The sequence below is a fragment of the Leuresthes tenuis genome, unplaced genomic scaffold (genome assembly GCF_036924035.1).
Source record: "Leuresthes tenuis unplaced genomic scaffold, fLeuTen1.0.hap1 SCAF_10, whole genome shotgun sequence".
NCBI classification, from domain to species: domain Eukaryota; kingdom Metazoa; phylum Chordata; class Actinopteri; order Atheriniformes; family Atherinopsidae; genus Leuresthes; species Leuresthes tenuis.
This window is the reverse complement of record NW_027325364.1, coordinates 8,790,869-8,814,767: the sequence shown is the minus strand read 5'-3', so window position 1 is coordinate 8,814,767 and position 23,899 is coordinate 8,790,869. Positions and strand designations below refer to the sequence as shown.

The following is a 23,899-nucleotide window of genomic DNA, read 5'->3' as shown; positions in this document are numbered from 1 at the left end:
CTGCACAGCAAGAAAATGTTTTGGGAGGTCTTCTTCTTGAATCATTTTTTTACATTACTTTCACGAGACACCCTTGCCACAGTAATGAAACAACATCTTTAACTACAGATTTTATGTAGAATCTAAGGGAAATGTGTCCGATTTCAGCCAAGGTTTCCCCGGGAGAAAGAAAAAAAAAAATCAGGTAAGGATCAAGTGTTAATGGCCAGGGGTGCCTGTCTAATCCCATTTGTTCTGAAAGTGTCGGGGTGGTGGGGGAGGTCTTCACCAGTTTAAAACGATACCATCACCACAGGTATTCCAGCTAGGCTTAGATTGGCCTTGACAGGACAAAACATCGCCCCAGTAAATGACTCAAGCGCCTCCCACTACATCAAACTCGGGAGGACAAGGTCAGATTAGCAGCGACAAAGTTTAAAACAAACTTCTCCTCAAACTGCACTCTCAAATGCAGAGTAGAGAGGGAAAGTGTTGCTAAAACACCAAGTAGTGCGTTGAGACTCCAAGTCAAAGGACTGCTGACTAATGTGCCAAAATGGTTGGAAATACTCTGTGGTATTGCAGATGGCAGAGGTATTTGTTATTCATATGGCCCTCAAGGTGCATCCACAAGGCCTGCGTGAAAGTGTGTGTCTCATATGTGCGTGTGCTTTTGTGTTCGTAGGTGTGTGTGTCTTGTGCTGCATCCGCAGTGCTGAGGATGCCATTAATGCTTGCTGCTGATCGCCCTCCCACATTTAAATAACAATAGTGCAGTCAGAGAAGGCATCGGTGTGAATCCAACCTGCAAAACACGAAGGAGCTGCAGGCCGTACTCCTGCTCAGTGTGTGTGTGTTCGCATTTATTAGTACAGGTTCTATTTTTTTTTTATGCTCAAACATACGAGTCAGAGAAAAGACAAAAATGACAAAGATACTGAAGGGGAGCCAGAATGCAAATATGAGGAAGACCAGCTGTAGTCTAAAAAGTCTAAAACACTGTCACTGTGTTGTGCAGGTGGGTTATGTAATGACAGCCTTAAAGTCAAAGGAGCCCCCCTTCTTGTGACCCTGGATTCCACAGTGGTGAAACTGGCTGTCTTTTGAAATTAATAAAACAGTGAACCAGAGATGAACAAAGTACCGAGACCTCGAGCAATATTAGAACAGTAGCTATTTTAAGTGTGGGCGGCAGGGTAGACCTTTGAGGGTTAACTTTACCTTGTTCCATCCAGCTGTTTCAGTGAATAAATAATAAAGATTACTCTGACTTGCCAAATTCATCAGAAAGCATAAATAACAGGAACACAATGAACACAGTTTACAGATGTTTTTCTAAAAATCCTCTAAAGCCCACGTTGTATGGCAGGACAGTTGTGACAGAATGTAGTCTGATGTTTCAATATAAGCCGTTTTTTTCTGTAAAGCCATTCAACCTGTAATATAATGTTAGGGTTACAAAATCTGTGAATGGTGGTTATCATATAGACTTAATGTTCTGCATTTCAGTCACTATTTCAGACTGACTTTGAAACAGAAAGGCTGCATTAGGAAGTCATCTGTTAAAAAAAAAAAAAGTTTTTGACAGCACACAGGACCCCAGATTCTGACCATTAAGTCAAAATTTGTGAGCCTTTTCAAACTAGGTACACTGGGGAAACTTGGCAATGTGTTCCCTATTTGTTTTTGTCTGTAGTTTTTATATTATTCAGTAGTTATCCACTGAACTAGCAGGCAAAACTGTGTATATGTGCAAGCATGTCATGTGTAAGTGACAGACTGCAGAGGTAATGTGAGGCTCTCGTCTGTGGGACAAAATGGCAGGGGAACAACACAGCGCAAGCTGTCACCTGTGTCCAGTGTTTCTGTCACTCTCGCTTGCCCCATGGAGCTATCGTGTAATTTTGAAAACGAAAAAAAAATAAAGTCTCTGAAACCATCCAGTGACACTCTAACCCAAAATTTCTAATGAGAAAAGGTCAAGGAATGTTACGGTAAAAAAAGCAAAAACATCTTTGTCCCCCAGATTAAATAGTCGCACAGTTTATAACATAACTACAGTACATTGTAAAGAAAGTAATGCCATGTATTTCACATCCCGTGCTGAGTGAAAAAGAAGTCTCCTTATCCAACCACAAACTTAAAACATAAGAAACTTGAAAAGCCAAAAAACTATCCAGGGACAGATGTAGGGATGGAATTGCAAAACAATTCAGAGACTCTGTTGCTCTTTGTACCTCGTCATCACATTGTTGAGTTTTTTCCTACCACTATCTGAGCTTTTTGTAGAGGCTGAAGCCTTGCTGCAGCCAGCCTTGGCTCCCATTTGATCCATGGCCATTTTCTGCATGTCAATTTATTACTCACGTTCCCGCTTTCCTGTCAGCACTTACCGTCTCCTTCCAATAAAGATAACAAAATAAAGACCAAAAAGTCTTTAAAAAGAAAGAAAACAACTGAAGCTTTTGTTTTTGCAATCAAAAGCATAGTTTGAATCTTTTCTTCCTGTTTTTATTTCAATGACCCAACTGTTTTGGAAACAGTTTTACATCCACACACACACAGCATTTTGCCACCAACTTAAACTTCAAGTATTCTGGACTGTTGAACCCAAGTGCAACTTCTCCAGACAAAGGGAGGATTTGCATGTACATGCTGAAATGCCTCTGCTAGGCCTTAGCCAGCTGCTTAAACTACCAAAATCAGCTTAACTGTCAATTCTGCCACGTGCACAAGGCATGTAGAAGAACTGAAATTATATTTCTCCCAGCCTCTATGTTGTAATAAACATTGGAATAGCATTCAAATATAAAAATAAAAAAAAAGTAGAAAAATACAAGTAACGGTAGAAGGGGAAAATACTATCACCTAATATCTGTCGAATCAAATAATCCATCTAAATATATTCAACAGAAGAAAATATTGTCAATCGAGTTTAATTAGAAACGTTTTGGTTCTGGTAGTCGCAGAGTATTAGCATGCATATTATAATTTCAATCAAACACTTTGATTTTACCATTTACACCCGTTTGAAAACATCCTCAGGACCTGTGATCAAACTTCTCTCCTCTCTAAATGCACTACCGCTGAAAACCCCACTCCACGTGACGAGTTAACCTAAAAACTTGCTCTTGAAACCCACGTACATCAATCAAGTGCAGTCCTTTTCGAAGTTACTTACCGAAAAGCGTTCACTGTCCTGTGCTTTTATTAGAATGTGGCCCAATTTTTCCCCAGGTGATGAAGATTATGTCGTGGTCCACCTGAGTAGCGGTTGTGCTGGTACGTCACTGTGACGTCATAGGCTAATTAACACTTATCAATATTCACACCTGAAACTAATTTATTTAGTAGATTTCCCGTTACCATTTGTCAACGGACTCTCAGAACATGTGTTTTCCAAATCGTGATATTTACTATTTTGCCTGATAATATTACCGTTGCTTTAAAATTGTAACAACTGTTGTTGTTGCAAGCTCGCACAGACAGAAGTTAACCTATTCTGTCATCAATTCAAGAAAATCCACGCTCATGTCATCACACGTCGAACAAAGTGGCAGAAAGGTAATATGTAGGTTAATCCCGCAGGTGTTTTACAACTGCTGAAAATTCAATATGGCGCACATCATCCCGAATTTTTTTTGGCCACGAAGTCGAAAGGTGTCAGTCAAACACTTCGCTTGCAGTGAAAATGATGAAATGCCACCAACATTTAATTTAGAAGAACGGGAAAACAACTATTCCGTTTACACATCATCCGTATGCAATAAGCCCAAATATGGCAGCTGTTAAATACATACTTTTGTAAAGGTTGTTTTCCTTTTTACGGCCCAAAAGTACCAGTTGAAGACTTACTGAATGGTAACATTTATTTAAAGTGAAATATTCAACAGCAGAAAACAATTCAGAGAAGATAGTGATAATTAAGATTTTTGGTTCAACTCTGTTTCTAAAAAAGTTGAGTAACCTTGCATGTTGTAGATGGAAAGAAGTAATGCAATTCGAATTATGTACAAGTGGTTGTGGTCCAAAGAGAATACCACAAACATAAAAAATGAGAAATGTTAATGTGCTTTCAAAATGTGTGATCATTTCTAGAAAACGGTTGTAAATTATTAAACAAATATCTCTGTTTTTGTTTTTCACATTCTGCATAGTTTCACATCAGTGTACATTTAATATGTTTCATAGACAAACTCATTCATCACTTGGCTGCAGCCCTTTTTTTTACCTTTTTCGTGTTATTCATCTTCTCTTGTTTTTATGTCTGTCATCTCTCAACTTTCTGTTTTTTTGTTCAGCACATGAATATGGGTTTAAACTTGGTCTACTCAACTCCACTCTGCAGTCCATGGGGTAATGAAGACTGTATTTAAAAAGAAAAAAAATTTAAAAAGTTTACATTACCTAAACATCGTTTGAGCACGCTCGAAATTGCCGGTGATATTTCTTCAGAGGCCCGAACAGGGTTATCCACGTCTTACTTTTTTCCAGAATGTTTTCTGCAATGGGGAAGAAGTGTGTTTGACCCACCTTCCAACTACATTTACATAACCTCTAAATAAGAAAACTTGTCTGCCTGACCTTTAGACACACAGCAGCTCTCCTCAGCCCCACAGGCATCATCCATATATACCTGACTCATTCTTTGTAGCTTGTGTGGACCGGAGGGTTCATGTGATAAAGTGAAAGATGAGTGTGCATTCAAGAAATGTTTACTTTTGTAAATGTCCTCACACAGTGAGTACTAAAGTATACAGCTGCCATCTTCAATTTCTCTCGTCTTACCTCTATGTGAACATTTTTGCTGTCATAGGACACCCACTCATACATATAAATACACACTTGTAGCAAATGCACACACAGCCTGACTGATCACACTGAGTTTCTTACCAGTCGAAGTCACATGACAAAAAAACAGTTGACATAAATAAAGCTCTAAGAATCTCAGATGTCCCTTTGAAGGCAGTCAGCAAATAAATCAAGAGTACTTAAAAATGTCTCTCCAGAGGCATTTTGTTTTATTTGTCTTACGATGTGCCACAAATTGATGCCTAACAGTCACAGGAGCACAACACACATGGCAACTGGAGGAAAGAAGCAAAGAGGGGAGAAGCAAAGCAGAAAGTGGGGCGTAGATGAGTTGAGAGGTTTAGGGGGGAAAAAAGACAAAAAGGAGACTTAGAGGCTGAGTCTAAAGAGAACCAAGAGACTGTGTGCTGCTGTCTGCTGGAGTTATTTGAATACAGGGAAGCAGCAGCTGGAGTCTGTGTCGAACTTCACACAGCATCACGATCAGGACAACACAGCTCTGGTCGTACTCTGCTGGAGTCTTACGCTGCTGCACACACTCCCACAAACCAGCCTGAGCACACGGTGTGTGTGGGAATGAGTCGGAGCTCCTTGGTTCTCATTACTAAGCCACTGTTGCGTATTCACTTCTCTAGCTTACCATGTTGGTGCTGGTGTTCCAACTGTTGGCTTACAGAAAAAGGAAACGACCAGTCTCACCTCTGCTCTGAATGTATTAGCACACATCGCATTTTCAATCTGGACCTCAGCACAGATTCTCAGCAGGTATATTGAATAGTAACAGAGTGTACGGAGGCAAGGATGTGTGCACGAGAGTTTAAAAATACCTGTACTCCTGTCCGGTGCTGATAAATTTTGTCATAAGAAACTTCCTGGGGAGAAAGCAGAGTCATAGCATGACTGCCAGATTGAGAGGAGGAAGAAGGAAAAAGGGAAGGGAAGAAGGAAGGGAGGAGAAGTGCACTCAAGTTTTAAAAGTTTCAATCAATCCAGAAACAAATCTCATGACCTTTGTGTCTTTCAGCTACCTTTTCACTTGATGACTGGCAACTCAATCCCATTGATCATCTGCAGACTACATGATAAGCTCCCTTTTAGTTTAGTTTAGAATAGAAAACACCCACAGAGTGGTCACTAACTAAGTTTTTTGTTTTTGCTTAACTTGTAGCACTTATGAAATAATCAAGTGGGGAGAAAAATTAGAAAACCCCAAAACATTAACACAAATTTGTGTAGTAGACTCTTTTATTCTTTCCTACCTTATTTGTCATCTTAAGAACATTCAGGTTTATACTGTGCTCAGACCCCTGGTTTGCGAACCACTTGACAAAATTAAGGGTTTGCAAAGTAGTTCAAACTCAATTCAAATCTACTTTCGATCACAAACTGCAACTTGTGCCAGAAATCAGTTATACAATATCTAATTATATAGAGGTTACAAGGGCATTTTCTTCATGTGTGGTGTCACTTTTGATACATTACGTACATTTTGCTGTTCATATTTCTGTACTTTTATATAACATTTTGAATGTTTATTGTATTGACACTATACAAAGAATCTCTGTGTATTTAATCATATTATAGTCAATGTTAATCACCTCATTAAGAGACTATGGATAATCTGGATTTACATCAATCAGTAGTACACAGATACTGGGGATTTTTGTTTCTATTGTTCAGTTGTGTTATTACCTCCCAAGTCTACTCCATCATCTTCAATCCTCAATCATTTGTGGTGTTTTTGCACTATTTGAAGCAAAAGAAAAAAAAACTGTAAAGCCAGTGCCGCAAAGAGAAAACATTCAAAACTGTAGTAAAGTTAGTGCTGTTCAGAACATACTGTTAGGAACATTTTCCACAAAGGTTATTTTGAGGAACTGTTGAGACTGTCTGGGCTCTTTTGCACTCTTACTGAGAAACTTCCTAAACCTTTGTCTTCTCATGTCAAGTCAGAGAAGGAATTTCATGTTGTTAATTAGGAAAAAAGAAAACAATGAGCTGAAAAACTCAAAAGAAATGCAGATGCTTACTCACATAACTTCCAAATCATTCAGAATTTGAATTGTTACGTTTTCATGGTGCTGTCAATTTTAGTATTGCTTGCTGCCTCACCTTACACACAAATATAATGTTGTATTAATAAATAGCTGCTGCAACCTACCCATCATCATGCCTCACCTTCAGGTCTCTTAGTCATTTAGTTTCCCAGACTACATTGAACAAAAAATCAGAGATGAAATCCAGAGATAAAATGGAAATATTTTATAAATAAGTAATTCATTAATCTGTAATTGGTGGCCTCTGCAGAATTTATTTAGCTGGTTATTGTCAGCTTTAAAAGTTACTGGTGAAAAGCTTTTTGTGTGTTTATTGATGTTGATCTTTTAAAAGTAGTAAGAAAAAAGAAAAATAATAGTGGGTCACGTGATGGTCCTTCAGGTTATTGAACAGTTTCAAACTGAAAACAAGGATTTAACACTGAAAAGGTCCAACTCAAGCCTTCCTCAACAAACATGGGTACAACCGCAAGATAAAACGTCACTGCAGCGTCACAACTGTCTGGTTTCTCATCTGACGCTAATGAGCAAGTGTGAGAGGGAGTGTGTACCCTGATTAGCCTGGCAGCATCAGTGTCAGACACTCAGCGGGGCGTCCCTGGCTCAGTGTGTGTGTGTGTTTGTGTGTGTGTGTGTGTGGTATATTCAAGCATTTGTATGGCTGCCAGTCTTTTTTTTTCATGCATCCCTTTCTTTCTCACTTTCTTCATCTTTTCTCCCGTTCTCCAAGCTCCAAGAACTCTGATCCTTGCATTCGCTCAGTCTGGCAAATGACTGCAGGGGCTGACAATCCACTGTCAGCATGCGCCGCCACAGTCAATAACGCTGTCCCATGTCACCGCACTACACTGACTAAAGCTCACATTTCTTATCCCTCCCAAAAACTGTTGCTTAAGAGCCCCTCTTTTTGCCTTTGCCAATCCTGCTAAAAGCATTGCCATATCCCCCATCACACGCCCCCATTCCAAAACTTCACCCTGACACGTTTTTGGTTGTCCAAATGACCAGAACATCCTTGGTTCAAGTGAATGCTGCATAATTTGAGTCCAATGGTAGCACCCAGTGAAATCTGGAACCAAATGTGATGCGCTTTTCACGATGCCCCTGAATTCTAAGCAAGTGATGGGTGACTGATCCAGCTGTCTTGCTGTAATAAGACAAGGTCATGTGGGCTATACTCAAATACACATGCGAATACCATGCGCGCATACACACGCATGCATGCAGGGGGTGCAGCGGAGCTCAAAGTGTTACCAAGAAATTGTAGTCTCCACGATAATCCACTTCTCTATCCTGTTCCATTAACCTCACAGCATACACACATCTTCCTGCTCTCAACCCACACAGTGCCTCCATCTACACACACACACACACACACACATACACACGTCTGCTAGTATCAGGGCCTGTGTTGTCCAGCTCCATTGTATCTGCATGAGGCTGAGATAATGGCATCTGTCGCTGCTCCTTTTGTCAGCGCTGTCCCGGGCCCCTGCTCACGGCTGGTCCCCATTAGCTGGCTGCTGGCCCGCTGGCCTCTTCGCTCCACGCTCTGCTGCCTGACCAGAAAATACAGGAGACGCCTGTCCCTTCCTCTAACTCCCACTGTCGTTGTCTTTTTCCCTACTTTTTTCTTCGTACAGCTCCTCCTCTTGCTGCAGATCGAGGGCTGTAGACTAGTTTGTCAAACAGGAAAGGTGTCAACTTAAAAGGACATCGCTGGTTGCAGGTGTGTTGTGGTCTAACCAAAGCCTCAAACTACGTTTTCTGTTAGTGTATCAGCTGAAAGGTGAGATGTTAGACGCTTTTCGAAAGAATTTGTAATTAGTACAGGATTTTCCTCTATCCTGAATAAGTTCAATATCCCAAATAAAAAACTAAAAAACTGCTCCAGCAGTTCCAACAGAGGTATCCCTGGTTTATGTTTAACAACCCACAAAATAAATTATCCTAATTAACAACATCAACCTGTCAATTATTTTCTCGTGTTATTGACTCATTGTTAGAGTGAAAATACTGTGAATGTTTAAACAGTCTAAAACATTGATTCTTTGCTGTACTACCTGTACTTCCACCAAAATGTCACATGCTGTCTGTTGTACAGTAATGTCAGACTACCTCTACTCCATTAATCTCAGCAGCAACTTGCTTCATCTTCGCTGCATAATTGCACTCACTGGAGCCGTACTGTCTCACAATATAACAAATGTAGTCTGTATTACATCTGTCACCTATCTGAGACGTCTCACTTAGTCTCATCATTTTCCCCTCATCTCTCATAAGCACTGCTAATAAAATGTAAAGATGGGAGATAGTACACCGCTGACTGAGCTTTATTAAGAACGTAATGGCAATATCATTGTTGTAATGATTCTAAGAGATCTAAGATGAAGGGCGGGCCAGCCTGCGGAAGTGAGCATGACATCACAGGCAGAAGTGTGTTCTGCTTGCTTTATTTCATTATATTGGTTAAGCTTCCTTATTAGGGACAGGGGACAAAGCAGTGCTGCCGTTGATAAAGCAAGGCAATTTCAGCCGCTGCTACAGCACCAAATTACAGTTGTATATCATGCAGCTCCCTCTCCACTGCTTCCTAAACTTCTCTTACATCTCCCTTTTCTCCAGCTCTCTGCATGTGGAAGGACTTTGGATGTGATGTTGATTGTCATGTTGCCTGCACTGTGAAGCAGAAAGACTGGCAGAACAGGGAGATACAGCAGCTGAAACATCAGACAACAGCCCCATCTACAGATGGTGATAAATCAAGGTCTCAGTGTAGTTCATATTTTACCCATTTCACAATTAGAACTTTGACATAATGACTTATCCGTTGTTCATTTACTTTGTCATTCTGATGACAAGACATCAGCAGGGGTGTGGATGTTGTTTCACTGTAACTGTTTGCTAAATGCTTTGTTCCAGGTCAATGCTTACAGAATTAGGTGCTCTAGACTCACAATAAGCCCCACAGTTGTGCAACAGAACAAGAGTGATAAGTGTTTTTGAAGCTGCCAACACCGCTGCCTTCCAATAACAAGACAATTTTGTTCCATCAAGTGCAAAATTTGTACTCAAATTTTGTCTGCGCCACAATTTAGTTGTGACTATTTTTGTCTCACACTTCATCGTGTTTGACAACTTTGATTTTAAGCTTCACTCTTAAGAAGTTCATTTCTGCTGTTGTGACACTTGAAATCACAAGCTCTATATCGTTTATCTTTTCTGATATGAAAAATAGAAATTACAGTTGTTACATCTGTGGCGGTTCTGCATCCACCCCGAGGCCTGACAAAAACGGCTCTGCAGTGACCTTCATAACATCGTAAACATGACCCGTACCCATCACTGAATATGAAGTGACTTGTAGATCAACAAACCATCAGGTTGACAGGCCTAACCTATCTGCCATTAGCCCGTCAAGATATCACACTTTGCTTTAATTCACCATCTTTCAGAGTGTCACACTTTATATTCCTTGGCATGGGGAGGCTACATGCGGATGCATAATTTATCTCAAATTAGCGCCTATTTGAGTAAGCATCAAAGCAAGGCGGGTAAGGTTGGAGGAGAGCTTAAGGAACCGCAGGGAAACCATCGGCAGGATTAATGCGGGAGATTTTTATAAGAAATTACTGGCTTAATGAAGTGGATAAAAAAGCTGTCAGTGTTTTATTGCATCTAAATTGTGTGGAAGTGGTGTTTAGCTGTCTCGCCTACTCCCCACATAATGGGTCGTGACAGTAGCTGTGAGGCTTATTTAACTTAACTGGTGAATAACTTGCATGGTGAAGCTATTCACAGTTGTTTTTATATGCACTAAACCAGTGAGGGAGAATGTTTCCTCTACCCCTCCTCACTCATTACAAAACCATCTTAGCAAGAGCCAACTCAAGAAGCTGTAAATTTACAGCTTCAATTCTATCGCTGAAAATATTTGAGAAAATTAAATGTTCCAAAGATCATTTTGATGGTTAATATGACTTCTTTGGACCCTGTTTCATTGATGAGTAATCCAGTTTATTCTGTAATTGTGCCCTTAATGTGGCTCCTGCTTTCATTTTAGGTGCTGCTGATATTTGTGGTCCTGTTTCAACAGGCTGTATAATTCACCAGTTGAAGCAGCTGATGCATGCTCGCAAAAAAACAGTTATTGTTCCTGGAGGACATGGAACTCGAGCAGCCTACACTGTGGCGTATAGTTTCAGCAGTCCTACAGCACCACCTTGTGACAGTTAGAGTCCTTCTTGTGGCCAGTTTCTCATTCGAGTCATTTTTTTTTTTTATCCCAATAATTTCAAGATTATTTGGCTTCTCCAATGTCCTGTTTTGTTTCCCAGGAAATACAAGAAGAAAAACAGTATTTTAATCATTTATTTCACACAGTATTGCATCACAATACATTAAATCAATCATCCGTCACGGTTTTGTTGTGCAACAATGAAGAGGTGACTTTATTTCAGGTGGCCGATAAACTCGATGAAACCTTGGGCCCGTTTTGAGTAGCAGGTTCATGAAGATCCCCGTTTAACTTTGAACTCTGAATGAAAACACACTCCCTGTACGTTTGACTCCTGGATCCGGCCTGTACTACCAAGCAGACTCAACATATCCAGAGTATCTTATAATTATCTGGCAAAACTAATCCTAACGATGAGGAACATGCTAAGCGGTGTCACGACAAGGTCTCCCCACTTTGGCCTTGTGTGTTTTTGTTAAAAGGGGTACATTGGCACTAGATGGCAAATCAAACATTAATCTGGAGCTGGACATTTCTCACAGGAAGAGCAACAAATATGCTAATGAAATGTGTGAAGATACAGATGCAGAGTTGCTGAAGTCTAAGCCAGCAAAAAATAAATAAATTTGCTAAGAGAATGTATAAAGAAGCTTATTAATTCTCCTGCCCGATAATTAAAGCACAATTAGATCCGACAACAATTATGATTGTGATTTTCTTTTTTAAAAACACATTGAGGGTGAATTCTTTTAGCCTGCTTTCAGATGCAACCCTGTATGCTTAAAATACCCTTTAAAACATCCGGGGCTAAAAAATACAAATAAAACATATGTGTGAGTTCAGTTTGATGACAATGACCAGCTGAAGAACACAGAAGTAACAGCTCTAAAGCATATGAAGTTGACAAGTTTAAATCAGCCTTTTATACAGAAGCGTTTTTCTCCGATGATATGATGCGAAAGCCAAAGCGTTGACATGGCGACACACCCCAGCATCACATGAGCCACCTTCGTAACCCTGAAAACCCAGAGATAAACCTGAGGTTACCTCACAGAGCCACTAATTCTGATTCGTAGTACAGGCCTCTGGTCTCTTTATTCAACCAGAACTCTCAACTCTGATTTAAACAAACTAAAGAAAAAAGGCATGGACATTGTCAGTGTTACTGTTATGGCAACAATAATGAAATTTGGTCTTTTCTCCAGCATTATCTCTTTAATATTCTTAGTTAATTTCATTTTATTCTTACCTTCGATTACAATGAGCAGTGTTACGGCTGAGAACAATACAAGGTAACAACACATCCATGTATGCATGCTTGGAATGGGTGCTTTTTGTTCTTGTGAACCCTTGTGATCAAACTAAATACAAAAAAAAAGATAAATAATTTTGTGCAGGACTGAAGCTGTATGTTGAAATGCATGCAACTTGCAACCGAATCTCCCTCATCAGTCCTACACCTCAACCAGATTTCTCTGAAGTTGAAACCATGGCATGTTCTAATTGGTTTTGATTGAATTAATCATTTTGGCAGTGTTTGTACAACGACTATGTTTAGATTTCCAACCAAACTCCTTTTCAGAACCAACATAAAGCCAATAAAAAGTTTGATTTTCATTGGAGCAAACACAAAAATTAGTTTACATGATTGAGAAGAGTTTAATTACGCTAAGCTGCTGTTATCCAGATGAGGGACTGCAGACAAGGGGCCAGTCTGGGACCTAATCAAAACCTTCCATTGAAACACACACACACACACTATCATACATACAGATGCCTGCACACATACATACACACACACACACAACCAAGTATGGACAGCACAATCCCTTTTCAGTCACAAACCTTTGTTTTCCCTTCACAAGTAGAACCAAAAAGCAAGTTTTGGGCAGCATCCAGGTAGGGTGAGGTGGGTGGTGGTGAGAGAAAGCTTGCACTGCAGTCAAGCTTTATCTACATAAGGCCATCTCTGAACATGTGTGGGTTAGGACTAGCAGTTCACATCCACCATCTTTTTCAGCACAGAAGTGGTCGGTTTCATCACTAGACAGGATCCTGACATCACAGTTTGTCCAGCAGAGGTCAGAAGGTGTTGTTTTTCCTCCTCACATAGAAGAGCCAGCAGCTAATTGTCACAGCCTTTGACTGCTTTAGGAAATCCAAAAGAAAGCTCCTGAATGGCTTTCCTGTCCAGGTAAAGTTCAACTTTCTCGACTTCCTCGCAGCCAACACAGTGCTTTACATTCACCTAAAACAGATGCCTCTGTGCTCCAGTGCTGCTCCCACACTCTCTGGGCTCGAGGCCTCTCTCAGTGCTTTAGGTGCTGGGAGCAATGGGATTGTAACTGGTGCACTGATGAGCCCCAGCTTCGAAGTCTCTCCTCCACAGGCTCCCTGACCCTTCTCCATCCTTCCGTTCCTCTCTCTTTTTGCGTCTTTTTATTTTTATATCTTGCATCAGTGTTTAGACAGTGTTGCGCGGCGTGCCGTTCAGTGCGACAGCCTTGTTGCAGGGCGAGCCCACCGCCTGAGACCCTGGTGGACGCTGAGTGGAAACGCCCACCTCAAATACTTCGTGAATGGCCTTCCGGAAACAGTGGAAATTGTAGTCTATCAATCCTGGGGAGAAAAAAAAATACATACTTTAGGTATTCAACAAAGGTTTAAGAAAAGAAAAGCTACTGAAAAAAAAAAAGAAAAGAAGTTTCTCTTCACATCACTGTATCCTACAGCTTGTGTTTTCCCAAAATAACCTCTACATGATGTAAGATAACTATCAGGAACTAGAACAAGACATAAAAACCACTTGCAGGGTTCAACCTTAAACTTCTACTGTAAATTAGTTACTTTGCCCTTGAATTTATAAAAAAAATAACCTTCACTCGTGTGAAAACAATGGAGCAACTTGAACCTTAGGTTTAAAAGATAAAGGTATTATGCACATGTGTGAAGTCTACGGTCACCTGAATAAGAACTAAAAGCACAAACATATAAAAACTAGTTTACTGTACCTTTATACACTGACACTGTCTGTAATAACTTGGGCACAAGAGACGTTAAAAATTTGGGGAATGTAGCCAAATATACTCCTGAGATATATGGAAGTGTAGAACCCAGCATTTTCTGTCTTAAACAATTCCTACAATTTCATGAAAGAGTAATACCAGATCCCTGAATGTTCCCCTTATGGCACAGCAGCACATTCAAACTGGGGAAGTAAGACGTCCTTCTTTAACCCACTTGGATGACTGTTCTTAAAAAGGTGAAAATATCCACAACCAGGGCAAATTGTACTCCATCTGCCTCTCAAGGTTCACTTTAGTCTGTCGCCCATATTAAATTTCAAAGCTTTTGCCGCCTGATCTTGATGACGTCCCAATATCATCGTGTGTTCCTCGCTATAACCTGTAGGGGTCTTATTGTGACTTAACGCAGTCTTTAACACGTGTAGCTGAAGCGCTCACCTTTGCGCTCGAAGCTCTCCTCTCGCAGGATGCAGACGAGGGCCAGGAACTTGGTGACCTCTTTGAGGTACAGCACAGTGGTGTTGTTGAGCTTGATGATGGCCATTGACTCCTTGTCGTAGGCGCTGCCGCTGCCATCCTCCCTCAGACTAGTGCAGCACAAAAACAGAGTAATGTTTAGGATGAGTGGGGACTACGAGAAATAAAATGCAGCTCATCTGTGAGGTCATTAATTATTCATTATTCAGGTTTTGCTTCACTGAAAGTATCTTCAGACACATGGATTAACTCCGCCACATATCTTAAACCATAAAGAAATTATTGAAGGTTTAACCGAACAGGTTTTTAAAATATATAATGCAAATTTATACTGAAAATTAACTGAAACCGCTTTGATACGCAGTACTGATTGTTTTTTGATAACTAGAAGAAATTCAGAGCAAACACACCTCCAAGAAAACCAAAACACACTCACCCATATATGCACGAGACATCAATAACCACGTCGATCATATCGCAGCACAGTTCATAGGACTGCATGTCCACAGGTGAGCTGTCTGTGGCGATGTAGATCTTACTGACCACATCAAACAGAAAGGCCTTCTCGATCCCTGAATTCTGTCCGTGACGAGAAGAGAAACAAATGGGGAAGAAAACAAAAAAAAGAGGGTTAGGTAATTAGAATGATAAAGAAACTGGGCACCCTTAGCCGATTCCCATCCTAAATGTCTCTACTCATGACATGACATGAAAAAGTCAAATCAGGAGAACCAATCGCAGACGTGGAGCCTACGTCTAACAGTCAGGGTGTGTTTCTTTTTAAATCACCAACAGTAGGTCAACATAAACTACCGGATTTTGCGCACTATAACAATCACCTGATTATAAAGCACACCCTCAATTACGGGGTCCATTTCTGTACTTAACCCATACATAAGGTGCACCTGATTATAAGGCGTACGTATTAACTAATGTTCTCTCATTGGTTTATCGCTGCCAGCACATGTAGTGCATGTATTACGTCCCTGTGTCAGCGGGAAATGGTCCAACGGTCAAGGACAACATCATCGGTCGTTTTTACACTTATAAACTGCTCATCGGTCTGCATCACCCATCTCAGACTGAAGAACAGGCACTCAGTGGGACATGGGCAAAAGCATTAATGATGACACGATTCAATCGCTAAGTACGAGCTCGATACAATCTTCGCCCCATTCAGAGTGAATGTCTGGGATCCGCCTGACCCTGGATTCCCACCGAACACAAAGCGAGTGACGGAAGTGGCCAGTTGCCATTCTTTTCCAATGTACCAGAGCGAAGAGGCGCGGCAAAAGTGAACGTGGCGGTGAACAGCGCGAAAAGAGAGTGGTGAGTGATAAGGAGGGGAATTAACGCCCCGATGAATGCTCGGCGACCCCCAAGCTTTGCACTTGGCTCTTCAGTTCCAGGTGACTTATGCACATGTCGCTGCAGTCTATGTAAGACCCAACTCAAACCAGAGCCTGGCTGCATCTATAAAACTAAAGGTTGTATTTAACTCAGAAGTGGCTCTAAAGTTAAAAACCTGCACACTGCAAACATGACAACTCAGCAGAAAGAGTGATCAACCAAATGCACACCTTTTATCAACATAAATATATTAAGACAAATGAGCCAACAGTCTGCACCAGCGGTGAAAGACCAGATGGGGGGGCAGCAGTCTAAAACAGCAGTTCTGAAAAAAGAAGGTAATGATCATATCAATCTCTTCCTGTCATCTTTTGGATGGAATTAGGAACTGATGAAATGTACTTCGAAGCAGGTGCAACTTACAACTCTTCTGAACTGTGAAATGATTGGCTTTACGATCAAGCTGCAGGACACAGATATGTCCTGAACAAGCTTTAAAGGGACAGTTCGGGGTTGTGTGACGCACTTATGAGTAGTCAGTACCTTACTTGCAGTGCGCAGCGGTCAGAGCACCATCTCAATTCTCAAAACATTTCATGGCAGCTCAGCTAAACGCTACATTGTGGTTAGTTGCAACAGCGTCAGACTGTTGTTTAATTTGTCACCATTTTCTCAACCAAACACCGCCCATGTTGCTCCACGTCACTGCGTTTCCTGCCGCTGATCAGTTGTGACTCACAGTTCTCAGCATGAGCTTAGCTTAGCATGTTCCTGTTTCTCACAGTAATCCCAAAACAAATCAGAAAAAACGAGTGATAATGAAATCTATGTGGTGATATGGTAAAGGATGTCGCTTTATTGGCACAACCTGTTAAAGCACAAACACACAGCCTCTTAAGCCCGATACAACTGGTGGACTGATCAGCGGATAGGCCGAGCAGCCGCAGCACATGCAGCAACACAGACATGTTCAATTGAGAGAATAGTGACGGAGGAAACAATGGACTGAGGCAAAAGTGAAGCACTGTAAAAAACATCAACGTATTTTTTAGGTGTCAGTCGTTCCAGAGGATCAAAGTTCGCTCTTCTTTTGTCCCTAATCTCAGTAGCTGTTAGCAAGACTCCACCATGGGGATCTCCTCCACACATACAGTGTTCTGACCGCTGCAGGTAAGGTATTATCTACTCATAAGCACAGAACACAGCCCCAACTTCAAAAACCCAGAACTGTCCCTTTAATGTCACTGTCTGGAGGAACTGCTCACCATATCATAGCCTCGGTGTAGGCAGTGACTCACATCAGGAAGGCTGTCACACACAAACCACGCTGTAAATGACAAAAACCCAGAGAAGAGTTGGACGGTGTCTACTTACAGAAATGAAGATATTTAGGAGGTTCTCCAAGGTGGGGAGCTGTGGGATGAGCTTCTGCACCACTTTGCTGAAGGCCTCAAAGATGGAGTGGTCATAAATACTTGTCAAGTAAAAGCTGAATGAGACGCACAAAAAAGGAAGTGAATAAGCAAATACTTATAAGATGCACTTCCTCAAAATGCCTATGAAACCAGGTAAAAATACAGACAGTCACGAGATCTCATGGCAAACAGATGCAGGAACAAAAAAGTCTCAATGAAAGCATTTTAAACTATTTACTTGGCACAAACACTGTATTCGTCTGGCTGCTGCAAAACTGGCCGCACAGGACTCGTGAACTTAAGAGCTTAGAGTCTGGAGAAGCAGTGGTTCGCGCCAAATGGATACACTTGGCAGACAGTCAATTTTACAGCACAAGTTCTCCAGGCTCCAATATATATCCAGGATAGCTCTGGCTGTCTGAATGTAATAAACAACAATCTCACCCAGCATAAAAACTCTGCAGCATGTGCCAAAACGGCCTTGATGTTATTGGCAAAGCTGCTGCAGAGCCGGCCGGGCTCGGCCCGTTTAATGTGCTACACAACAGAACAAAACACATCTTGACATCTTTGTTTTACTTGCTGCCTTTTTCTTTTATTAGAATCAAATCAAGCAGTTTTGTGATCTTGTAATTGCTTGATTAATTTTAATAAAGAAAATGTCTGAACCAAACAGACAGAAATTATCAAACTATGGCTTGATACAAGAGATAATCAGTTTACAGTGTATAATGGCAAAAGCCTTCACTCGTTTACTCTTTATGACCAATTCAATTTTCTTCAAGTATTTTCTCTCTAAAAAAAATTTTAAACTTTTTTTTTTTTTTTAAAAACGTGATTTGAACTCCATACAATAACATCAATACAATAAGATAAAAGGAACACAAACCCAACAGTAGATGTGAACTTTAACTCTCCAGTTTATACAGAAACTAAAGGCCTTTTCACATATGCCGGTCATAGGCATACCGTAAAGTAAAGGTATACTGTCACGTGTGAAAGTACGAAGCTGGTATGGAGGGGGTCGAAGATGATCCGCCTCTGAGCTAGTAAGGGAGCTAGTAACAGAAGTTAAACAGGCTATGCAAGGCCACTCCAACCATCAATGCTGACGTCACTTCGCTGATTCTGCAATTCAGCTTAATGAGTCTAAGCACACACTGAGTTTCTCTGTCTGGCATGTGTCAGTTACCAAAGAAGAACAGCGGTGTGTAAAGGACGTCTCTTTTTTTAGGCCAATAAGCCACAACAGACATTGGAAAAAAGCTTGAGTCTGCAGTTTGGATCCTCAGTCACAGCAGCTCTGATATCTGAAGCACGAGTTGCTGCGTCTTCATTAGGAAGCCAGAGAGTAATCTCACAGCATCATGAGAGTATGCAGAACATGCAGCAGAGAGAAAGACTACAGTATGACTTATATAACAGGAACCGCATCAACTTTCAGAATTTGCAGTCATTGATGAGTCTTAAAGTTTTTAAGTCATTACTGTACAATTTCTCAGCTTCTAATTCTGACAACAGACGTTTGGGATTTCAACTGTTTGTGAAGCCAGCAGAGTGTTCACTTTCAAACTTAAAACTGTAGTTGGCTGGAGGGTGTGACCGGCTGACATATTAACACCTCCATCATGTGATAGTACAACACTGAGGAGGGAAAAAAAACACAGTTTAAGTTAGAAATAAGCAGTCCACTTCCTGGTGACAGCTGGAAGTTTCCTCTGAGGTGCAGATTAAAGAGGCAGGTAGAGCAGGCTTGAGTCTTTGAAAAGAGGCGTTTTATTTATCTGTATCAATCAATTTCCACTGACTGTTAACAGTAAAATACCCACTTTAAAAGTTTAACAGTTCCATAAACAATGGCTCAATTGATTAGTCAAGGATGAGCAGCACAATTTAAAAATAAAAATGACTGGAGCTGTGGAGCCTCTTACAGGGTTACTGTAAGAAAGATTTAAGCCTTACAGACTTTTTTTGCCACTTAGAAGTAAACTTCACTTCACAGTATCACAAATTGCCAACAAAGAAAAAGCATTCACTGACACCTATTATTCAGATTTATGGACAATTTTGTAAGTTTATACAAAAGAAGGAGGCAACTATAAAGGGTGGAGAAATAAAATGACAATCCCTGTTGTTACTTTTAACTGTTACTGTAACAGCTTCATAGGCTGGTTGTATTTGTTGATATAAACCGGTGTCTTCATCTGATTAAAACCCATTAAAGCTACAGTTTGAGGAAGTCTTTTCACAAAGAACAGGCCCTGCTCGTCATCATCTTGAACTTGTTTAAACCACAACACGAACTTGGGATTTTTTTTTTTTTTTTTTTAGGGGTTAGGGTTCAACACTCCTGAAGCAACTAATCGTATGGGCAGAAACTGTCACGAAAGAAAGTGGAGTAATTTGGTGTAATTTTCCTGTACAGAGGTTAAACAAAATGTACCTGAGATGCAGCTTCTCTAAACTTGCGTCTGCCAGATCATCATTGGCTCTCTGGTGGATGTCTCTTTGCGTTTCGATCTTGTGATCATCTGACAAGCCGTCCACTTTGTGGATAAACACCTCAAAGTTGATCTCCGGATTGACCCTGTAGGCCCGCGACACAGTGAGATGGAGCCTGCCCAGAGCCTCCACGTAATCATCCTACAACAGATAAGAGCAGACGTTAACAAACAAACAAAACGGCAATCACGAAACAAGACAGAGGAAAAGTTCAAAAAGTCCCAGTTTAAGATAAGTCATACCCTTCGGGACCGCATTCATTTAACAGTGGACATTGAAAAATAAAAATCCTGTCCTGCTGTTAGTCGTAGGCATTCAAAAAGTACACATGCAGGACTGAAAACTACGCAAGCTGCCTCCATCTTACAGTGACACACAAACCAAGGAGCACATTCTCCTCCGCTGTACACCAGGTATGAGGAAATCAGCTTCTGCATCGTCTTTCCAAAACAACAACAGGAGAACCACTCGGCTCCCAAACCACTCTGTGACCAACAGCTGAAACAAATTCAATCTGATGCACCTCGAGTACAAATCAAGCCTGCAATCTCATTTGCCAGGGCTTCTATTGTACCCAAGATAACTTCTTGAGAGCACTCAGGGTGATGTTGATAGCGCTCACATAAAAACCACAGCATGCAATTTATCCGAGCTCCTCTGAGTGTTCATCCCAAAGTTCACTGGAGGGTTGAAATGAGTTTCTGCCGTCCATTAACTGTGAACACTCCAAAAGTTTGTTTTCTTTATGCGCGCGCCTTTTCACGTCGTGACACAGCAAGCGTGCCACACAGATTATTGTCCGATTTGTACTTCATCAAATAAAAGGTCAATTTGTAACCCCAGAGGGAAAACGGAAAGTAAAATGCAGCACGTTTGGTCAGCACATTTGAAGCCCAACATTTCTTTGCAGCCGTTTAGGACAAAAAACAGAAAGAAAACTGCTGCTGTGAAAGAATAACTTCCTGCATGTAAGGCCATGTGAGATTAAGATGAACAGTTCCTGTTCTTTACCTGAGCGTCAATGACAAAAATAAGAGCCCCGGTTCCTCTGAAGATCATCTCGTAGTCAAAGGTGGGGTCGAAGAAGTCGACCTGGCCGGGGAAGTCCCAGATCTGGAAGTTGACAAAAGAGCTGCTGGAGATGTCATCCTTGTAGATCTTGTTGGTGCTCTCCAGAAACAAGGTCTCATTGGGGGACATTTTGTGGAACACCACCTGAAATCAGAATGTTGCTCATGATTCAGAAGAACAAAGGTAGACGACTTGTTGACTGAGAATTCAGTTATTAAGCAGCTTGCAACATAAAGAAGGATAAAATATGCTGGGAAAGACAAAAAGGTACAAACCAACTTCAAAGCTTCCCAGTCAAAATAAAACTCGGACACTCCACTCACGTATTACTGATTGCAATCACCAGAGAACCTTGTGCTCCTGATCAACATTTCAATACGGCATCCCACAGGTTTGTGATCTGAAGCCGACTCACCAAGTAAGGCTACGTTTAATCAGATGAGCTGGTTTAGTTTGTTTCAAGAATTTACCACTTTCTGCTACATATCATATTTAATCTGGCATCTACGCACAGAGAGCTCTTTAAGGGATTAGAGACCCCATTCATCAACAGCTTAGACCGAGAGAAAATGTATAAAAACCAAGCATTTCATTTCAGTCTCCTCTCCAACGATAAATCATTTAAGTATAAGAGTAAGTGAGTGAACTTTGCTTTTAAAAAAAAAAATACATATTCTTTTACAAGCTGTTCAGCAGAAACCTGTATTAACTCCTTCAGGCCAGATGCAACATATGCTTGGGTATCCCTGTCAGATCAGGAGTGACAGCGCAAGTTTCTTTCCCTTCAAGAGGTTCTTAGCTTTTAGTTTGTTGTTCTTAACTGGTGCCCAAGTTTAATAATTCTTTTCTGCAGGACACCTTAAGCCTTACATAAGCATAACCTCATACACTGTGCGCACTCTCGCACACATGTAGCAACCCATTGCAATTGGTCGCCTTACAACATGTTAAATCTTGCGTAATGTAAATGATTAAATCATGTTTTCACGGGAAAGAATGTCACAACAGTGCTGTGTTTTGGCTTGATGATTCCAGCACAAAGACATCATCTGGACGTCACATGTTGAACAGGAGGGAAAAGGGCAAAACACTGCAGACTCACCCTTCTGATGCAACACGTCAGTTTACTCAGCATTTTTCATCCACATGCTTTAAACGCAGATAGTAAGGCGACGGCCATCACTTGTACTACACTTACATGTTATTTGAAGCCTAATGATGCTCTTAGATACAGAAAATAAGCAGCAGTGGATGGCTGAGGAGAGTTTCAACACTTCCATTTTGAAACATTCTGCGTGCCACAAAGATCACAGGCGGATGAACCAGCAAAGAGCCAAATCACATGTCTCTAAACCCAAAGTGAAGACTTTCAGAGCAACATTAATCTTAGACTTGAGGGTGTGTGGATTATGGCCAAGTGTGCCTGAACACTTCAGTACAGAGAAGTGCCTCTCTTCTGTTTGCCCTTCGCATGTCAGGGTATGTACAGTTTATTCTACTTCCCCCTTGAATTATGACATAAATAATAAAATATGAAAGAGGGCACAACAGCATCTATAATTCAAACAGTGTCAGCCTTAAATAGTCCCATTTTCAGACCTGGATCACACAAACATAGATGGTTGGTGGGCTGCAAGATTTTACAACATGTCAAAAGGATTTGACAGTTTGATGACTTGCTACGATTTCATCCAGTTAACACGATCAGATTTTCTTGCAATTGTAAAGCCCATCTCCACTAAAACTGAGGTAGAAGGCATTGCAATAAACACCAAAGATGAAATGAGTCTGACTACTGTTTGATCTACAAAGTAGATCACAAGACCAGCAGAACTGAAGGCTCTAACTTAGGAGGAACTTGGAGGTGACGGGTGCATGTACATACTGCACAGGGACCCAGCGAATTTCTTTCCCCCTGAGCCCCCCTCCTGACTAGTTAATCCAGCCTAAGATTATAAACGAAGGGAAAGAGGGTGCTAGTCAAACTGTTGCACTGATTTAAAACGAAAACAAAATTAAAGGTGTGGTCACTTTGCTGTCATGTGAAAGCCACTGAACAGACCTGCTGTGCCTTGCAGTTGGGTGGGACGAAAACATTTGGCATGTTGGACAAGTTGTTAATCAAACAGTCACATGCTACATGTCTACATATCAATAAAGATGCACCAACCGTCTCTATCGATCTGGTTAATAATTAACAGCTGCCGTTAACGTTAGCTAACATTAGGAGCTAAGTGGCTATCAGCTCTTTTCTTGCTTTTCGTCCTCTCTCATTTAGCTAGACATGTTATCTGATGATTGATAGCGATCATCACTTGCAACATGCTAAACTGACTCGCTAGCTATTTTGGCTAACGTCCCATTTACTCGTGTTAGGCAGAGGAAGGCGGCGTACGCCTCCAAAGGCTAACACTTTTAAATATATGCCCACCTTCTGTATCGATGACTTGCCACTTCGTCTCAAACCCATGAGCAGGATTCTCGGTTTACTGTCGGATGGCGCCGGGCTGTCCTCGATGTCGGCCTCCTCCTCACCATAGCCGAAATCTTTGGGGAACGAGTCCGCAACCCCGTAGCTGTCAGCCAGCTGTTCCACCTCATACTGAATCGACATTTTGACCTAACGACGGTCGCTTCCCCGATTTACCCCCTTAGCTGTTGCTCACCACACCCGGATTTGTGGTGGATGATGGATACAAACCACAACTATCGTCTCGCTGTAAAAGTAGTTTGTCAATAATACCCAAGCTACTAAGAAACACAGAACGTGATCCCACACATTTCCTAAGGATTTCCTCTCCCTTGAAAAAAAAACTTGCCCTTTAGTCCCACCCCTTCAATTTGATTCGCTGTCCGGATTACCACACAAAAACTGATTGGCTGAACTGCCTGTCATTCAATTGAGGTTTGACGCTATCACCTGACTAGTACTCTGACTTGTTTTGTGGCCCAGAGAGTCGAATGAGAAGGAAA

At 41.2% G+C, this 23,899-nt stretch overlaps 1 protein-coding gene across 1 annotated transcript; it reads right to left on the bottom strand.

Annotated features, from left to right (window-relative positions):
- Window positions 1–11,205: 11,205 nt before the first annotated feature.
- rragca (Ras-related GTP binding Ca) lies at window positions 11,206–23,745 on the bottom strand. The gene is made up of 7 exons (XM_072393827.1): window positions 23,358–23,745; window positions 20,867–21,070; window positions 19,797–19,996; window positions 17,313–17,427; window positions 15,025–15,167; window positions 14,550–14,698; window positions 11,206–13,704 (listed from the first exon to the last, which is right to left on the bottom strand). The coding sequence occupies exons 1-7, from the start codon at window positions 23,538–23,540 to the stop codon at window positions 13,550–13,552; spliced, it is 1,149 nt and encodes a 382-aa protein (XP_072249928.1). The 5' UTR covers window positions 23,541–23,745; the 3' UTR covers window positions 11,206–13,549.
- Window positions 23,746–23,899: the final 154 nt, after the last annotated feature.

Coding starts and splice junctions, on each gene's coding strand:
- rragca (XM_072393827.1), bottom strand. CDS start 23,540: ATGTCGATTCAGTATGAGGTGGAACAGCTGGCTGACAGCTACGGGGTT. Junction 14,699..15,024: donor GATGTCTCGTGCATATATGG/GTGAGTGTGTTT, acceptor GTGCTGCACTAG/TCTGAGGGAGGATGGCAGCG. Junction 13,705..14,549: donor GGAGAGCTTCGAGCGCAAAG/GTGAGCGCTTCA, acceptor TTTTCTCCCCAG/GATTGATAGACTACAATTTC.